Here is a 5,000-nt window from a genome sequence, read left to right as displayed (position 1 = left end):
GGAGGAGAGGAGGAGAGGAGAGGAGAGGAGGAGGAGAGGAGAGGAGAGGAGAGGAGAGGAGAGGAGAGGAGAGGAGAGGAGAGGAGAGGAGAGGAGAGGAGAGGAGAGGAGAGGAGAGGAGAGGAGGAGGGATGTGGATGGATTTATTTACAAAATGCGGAATGCACCACACCTCCTCCCTTCACTCTAAAAGTGGAAAAACCGAGAGGAGAGATAGAGTGTGTGTGTGTGTGTGTTTGCATGCGTGTGTGTTTCAGGGAGACATATATATTTACATTACGCTCAGCTAATCGGGACGGGAAGGAAAATATGTGCTTGGGAAAGCTCCCTTTAATACATTTATAACTCCTCTAAACGTCTGCTATTCGCTCATTCAATTTTCAGGAGATAGCAGCGGTGGGAGGGAAAGAGAGATAGAGAGAGAGGGGGAAAGAGAGAGAAACAGAGAGAGAGAAAGAGAGAGAGAGGCATCAGTATGTCATCAGCTAGCAGTAACTTTGGTATTACATGAGAGGACGAGTTCTACTGGTCGGGATGTAATGCTAACACTAGTGGTATACACAGAGGCCTCGAAGACCGTTCTGGACACAAGCAGGAACGACAAGAAGACTGCTTTCATTACTGACGCTCAACATAGGCTGCCTTTGTCTACTTTGTCTCGTAGCATCCCATGATTCATATCAGGGTTTGATATCGATGATGGAGACGCCTACGTCATGTCGCTAACAGAGGTGGTGAGGAGGCTGGTCGGAGGGGAGGAGGAAGAGGAGGAGGAGGTGAGGAGGAGGAGGTGGTAAGGATGAGGAGGTGAGGACGAAGAGGAGGTGATGAGAGGCATACAAGGAGGGTTTTTTTTTAAATCAAAGATGCATGTGGGTGGAGATGAAGAGGTATGAGCAAGGGAGAGACAGGACGAGGATGTATGGAGAGGTGGAGAGACAGAGCAGGAGGAGGAGGAGGTATGGAGAGGTGGAGAGACGGGAGGAGGATGAGGAGGTATGGAGAGGTGGAGAGACAGGAGGAGGAGGAGGAGGTATGGAGAGGTGGAGAGACAGGAGGAGGTATGGAGAGGTGGAGAGACAGGAGGAGGAGGAGGAGGTATGGAGAGGTGGAGAGACAGGAGGAGGTATGGAGAGGTGGAGAGACAGGAGGAGGTATGGAGAGGTGGAGAGACAGGAGGAGGAGGAGGAGGTATGGAGAGGTGGAGAGACAGGAGGAGGTATGGAGAGGTGGAGAGACAGGAGGAGGTATGGAGAGGTGGAGAGACAGGAGGAGGAGGAGGAGGTATGGAGAGGTGGAGAGACAGGAGGAGGTATGGAGAGGTGGAGAGACAGGAGGAGGTATGGAGAGGTGGAGAGACAGGAGGAGGTATGGAGAGGTGGAGAGACAGGAGGAGGTATGGAGAGGTGGAGAGACAGGAGGAGGAGGAGGAGGTATGGAGAGGTGGAGAGACAGGAGGAGGTATGGAGAGGTGGAGAGACAGGAGGAGGAGGAGGAGGTATGGAGAGGTGGAGAGACAGGAGGAGGAGGTATGGAGAGTGGAGAGAGAGCAGATGAGATGTGGGACACAGTGCAGTCTAAGCGGGGCCTACTGTACCTGTGGCTCTGTGCTAGTCTTCCTCACCAGGCTGATGTGAGAATGCTCCACCTGATGCAATGGGCTGCCGTCGGAGTGAAATCCATTCACTGTGGAAAGAAAGAGAGAGAGAGTGAGAAAGAGAGGAGGGGGGGGGTATGAGAGAGAAGAAAAGGTAGCTGTCTGGACAGGAGGATAAGACCGTCTACTGTTCAGTTGTAGTTGTCGTTTATTTGGGCCGGGGCTAAATACACTCATCACGGTGAGTCAAATGAATGTGAATGGTGAATCGCCTCTTTGTTCCGAGCCACTGACAAGGAACCAGAGACACAGAGAGAGAGCAGAGCTGCAGAGCCTTGAGTGGGTCTCTCTCACAGCCTGTGAACATCAGGGTGTTTATAAATGTGCGTGTGTGTGTGTGTGTGTCTGTGGGTTATTAAAAACTTAACTTAAAGGGATAGTTCACTTGAACCCAAACAAAACGTTGCCAGACTAGAGTAGAGGCTTGCCAGCCCTAAGCCCCAAAGCTCTTGGATGGATTGGCGTTGCAAAAATCCACTTTAGAACATTTCTGAGGTGCAGTATGGTGCCATCTGACAAACCTTAGTGGGTTTTGTTGCAAGCGGGTGTTAAAAAGCAGTGCCAAGAAAAGACACAGGAGGCTTCAGTTCTCCAGACCACAGATAAAATTAGCTACAGGAAGTGCGTGCGTGTGTGTGTGTGTGCGCGTGTGTATGTGTGTGCGTGTGTGTATGTCTCTGTGAATTCTCAGTACACAGGAGGCATACAAAGTCCTTGGGACTTTGAGAAGCATGGGAAAAACACAGTGGCACAAACTGGAGAGAGACAGAGAGAGAGAGAGGGGTGGAAAGAGAGAAAGAGAGAGAGATGTGAAGAGGGGGGGGCGGGAGAGGTGGGGTGGTGGAGAGAGAGGGTATGAGGGAGAGAGAGAGAGAGAGGTTGTGTACCTGTGGGTGAGAGAGAGAGAGAGAGGTTGTGTACCTGTGGGTAAAGAGCTCTTGTGTCTCACGGGGGTTTTGGGGGTCCCTGGCATGCTGGACGGTCTCTCCCATGTCGTCTCTGAAATGTTAAAGGTTAAGGGTCAGAAAGAGAAGCACCTGAAATGAGTAACATCTCATTAGGGTGACCATCCCCTAAAATAATAACTGCACATGGAGGCACTATTGCATACAGTACTTGCTCAGAGAATAATGCCAGTGTTGGCCAGAACTGTAAGCACCTGTACAGACATGAGACCCATTGTATTCATTGAGAAATAGTAGACAAAAGCTTTATTCAACTCTTAATCTTCAGTTGCAACCTGTAATTTGAACAAAGTAAGAGAAATATATCCAGAGGTAATATTTTGCATCTGTGTGTGCCAGTTTGACCGAGTTCCTGGCCTCAGCTTTACCTCAACTGTCCCCAGTTCACTTCTGCCGGAGGAAGTGGAGGAGTCAGCGAGAGAACGAGAGAGCGAGAAAAGAGGATAATAAAACCATGATGGGCACGGACCCCGACGGTAGAGGACATTTTCCTTTCCTTTTCCTCTCAAAGCTCGACATCTCCCTTTCAAATCTGTGCTCAATCACCCTCCATTTCACCAGAGAGAGAGTGAGCGAGGGTAGCCATTAAGCCATAAGAGCTTTTTTATTTCATTTGTGCCTCTGTTCAAGGTGGGCGCTGTTTGGCCCGTGCTAAGCGCTTGGCGCTACCAGGCCAAAGCCGTCAGCTCAGATGACATCAATCAATCAATACTGTATCTGGCGGCTTTACACAGACCCAGGAAGAGAGGCAGTCCCCCTTCAAGTCTAATGCATGGCACCATCACAAACATAGCCATCAACGGGCTCCTGCGACTCCATTCCTCTAGGTTATCTCGTCATAAAGAGATCGATTCTATCGGGAGAACAGGATATTAATGCAGACAAATATAGTATAATCTATTTATCTCTGGGGGGGAGGGACTGTGTGTCATTGTATCCTCCTTCTCCGGAAACTCAAGAGTCCCAATGACATCATGGGGAACACAAGTCTCTTCAAGTGCCATTAAATTATAGAATATCTATATAATCTGATATCAACAGTCATGTGGGAAGCCTTAGTTAGTAGATGTGCTTCAGAGAAGATCGGCAGGTCAATATAGATCACGCCCCACTGAATTAGATCACTGATCTGCTGCACAATCATGGGGTTTTTCTTCCTTCCCTTTTAAATGGGAAAAGGATATACTGTAATTATAGTCAATCGTATTCATCCCTATACTGTAACTACAGGGAATAATGCAATGAAAGATAGAAAAATAAACATTCCCTATTTACTACTGCGACCATTTCAGAACTGAATTTGACACTGAATAGGTTGGTTACTATGCAACCACCTGAAATGCAGATGGCAGTGATGGATCAGTGTATCTATCTACACAGGTCTGGACATCAGATAATACCAGATGTAGACAACTGGTGACATGTCACATTACCACAGACAAAGTACAGTAAGCCAGTTATGAAATGTTGATTTGTTACAGGGTTTCGTACTGTACTGTAATATAAAAACATGTATTTGGTCTGTGCCTCATCGCCTTGATCTACCAAGGTATAGGTATAGGTACTGCATTTGTGATGCGCTCCCCATCCAGTTGTTACACTGGCCCGGAGCGCAGCCCGAGGGCAGAAAGAAAGGGAGAGGAAAGATTGCACAAAAAGGGAGGACAGTACACAAGGACAGTCTATCACTCAAGCACACAAGGGATACCAAGGGATACCAAGGGATACCAAGGGATACCAAGGGATCGTGTGGTGGGATGTTGTGCAACGCTGCAACTTGATTGGTGAATCAAAGTGTCTGGAAATGCACAATACCCCTCCCTAGTGTTTGATCAGTCAGAACAGGAGCCTGTTACATAAGCTGCTTGTCGTTATATTTCAAACTGTTTATGGAAGAGAAGCCAGAACATTCGCACCAGCCCCTCTGGTGGGCAATAAATGAACCGGTTTATCACACTGCTCCTTGTTGTAAAAGAGATATTATCAAAGTGTCTGATTACGGATGTAGTGAGAAATGGCCTAGTTAGCTTTGGCTTACTGTCATCTTTTATTCATAACCATATGACCCCCCCACACACACACATTGCATATTGTAGGCTGCCTTCTGTTGCTAGTTTCATCAATTAAAACCAAGGATCAATTCACACAGTACTTCTCTCTGGTGAAACAGCCCACTGAGAAAGGACTGGACGAAGCATTGAGAGCCTGTTGCAATCACTAACGGCTGAGCTCGCTACATCCAGATAATAAACACCCAGCCCAACAGTAACCACTGACATCTTGGCATCGTGTAACAATTATGTAGAGCTAGGTAGCCAGAGTACCACTTTTCCAACTGAGACTGTTTGCATTTAATTTCCTTAAAGAAATATTTTGTG

At 47.8% G+C, this 5,000-nt stretch overlaps 1 protein-coding gene across 1 annotated transcript in view; it reads right to left on the bottom strand.

The window, feature by feature from the left end:
- Window positions 1–5,000, bottom strand: part of gas7b (growth arrest-specific 7b) — a gene marked incomplete at both ends in the record, with an annotated part of 38,815 nt that overhangs the window by 17,557 nt on the left and 16,258 nt on the right. The window contains 2 exons of the mRNA XM_084456714.1: window positions 1,598–1,686; window positions 2,579–2,656. Of these exons, the coding sequence (XP_084312840.1) occupies window positions 1,598–1,686; window positions 2,579–2,656 (167 nt within the window). The remainder of the gene's footprint in view (window positions 1–1,597; window positions 1,687–2,578; window positions 2,657–5,000) is intronic.

Source organism: Borostomias antarcticus, assembly GCF_949987555.1.
Source record: "Borostomias antarcticus genome assembly, chromosome: 22".
NCBI lineage: Eukaryota > Metazoa > Chordata > Actinopteri > Stomiiformes > Stomiidae > Borostomias > Borostomias antarcticus.
The sequence above is the reverse complement of the archived record's forward strand: the minus strand, read 5'-3'. Positions and strand labels throughout refer to the sequence as shown.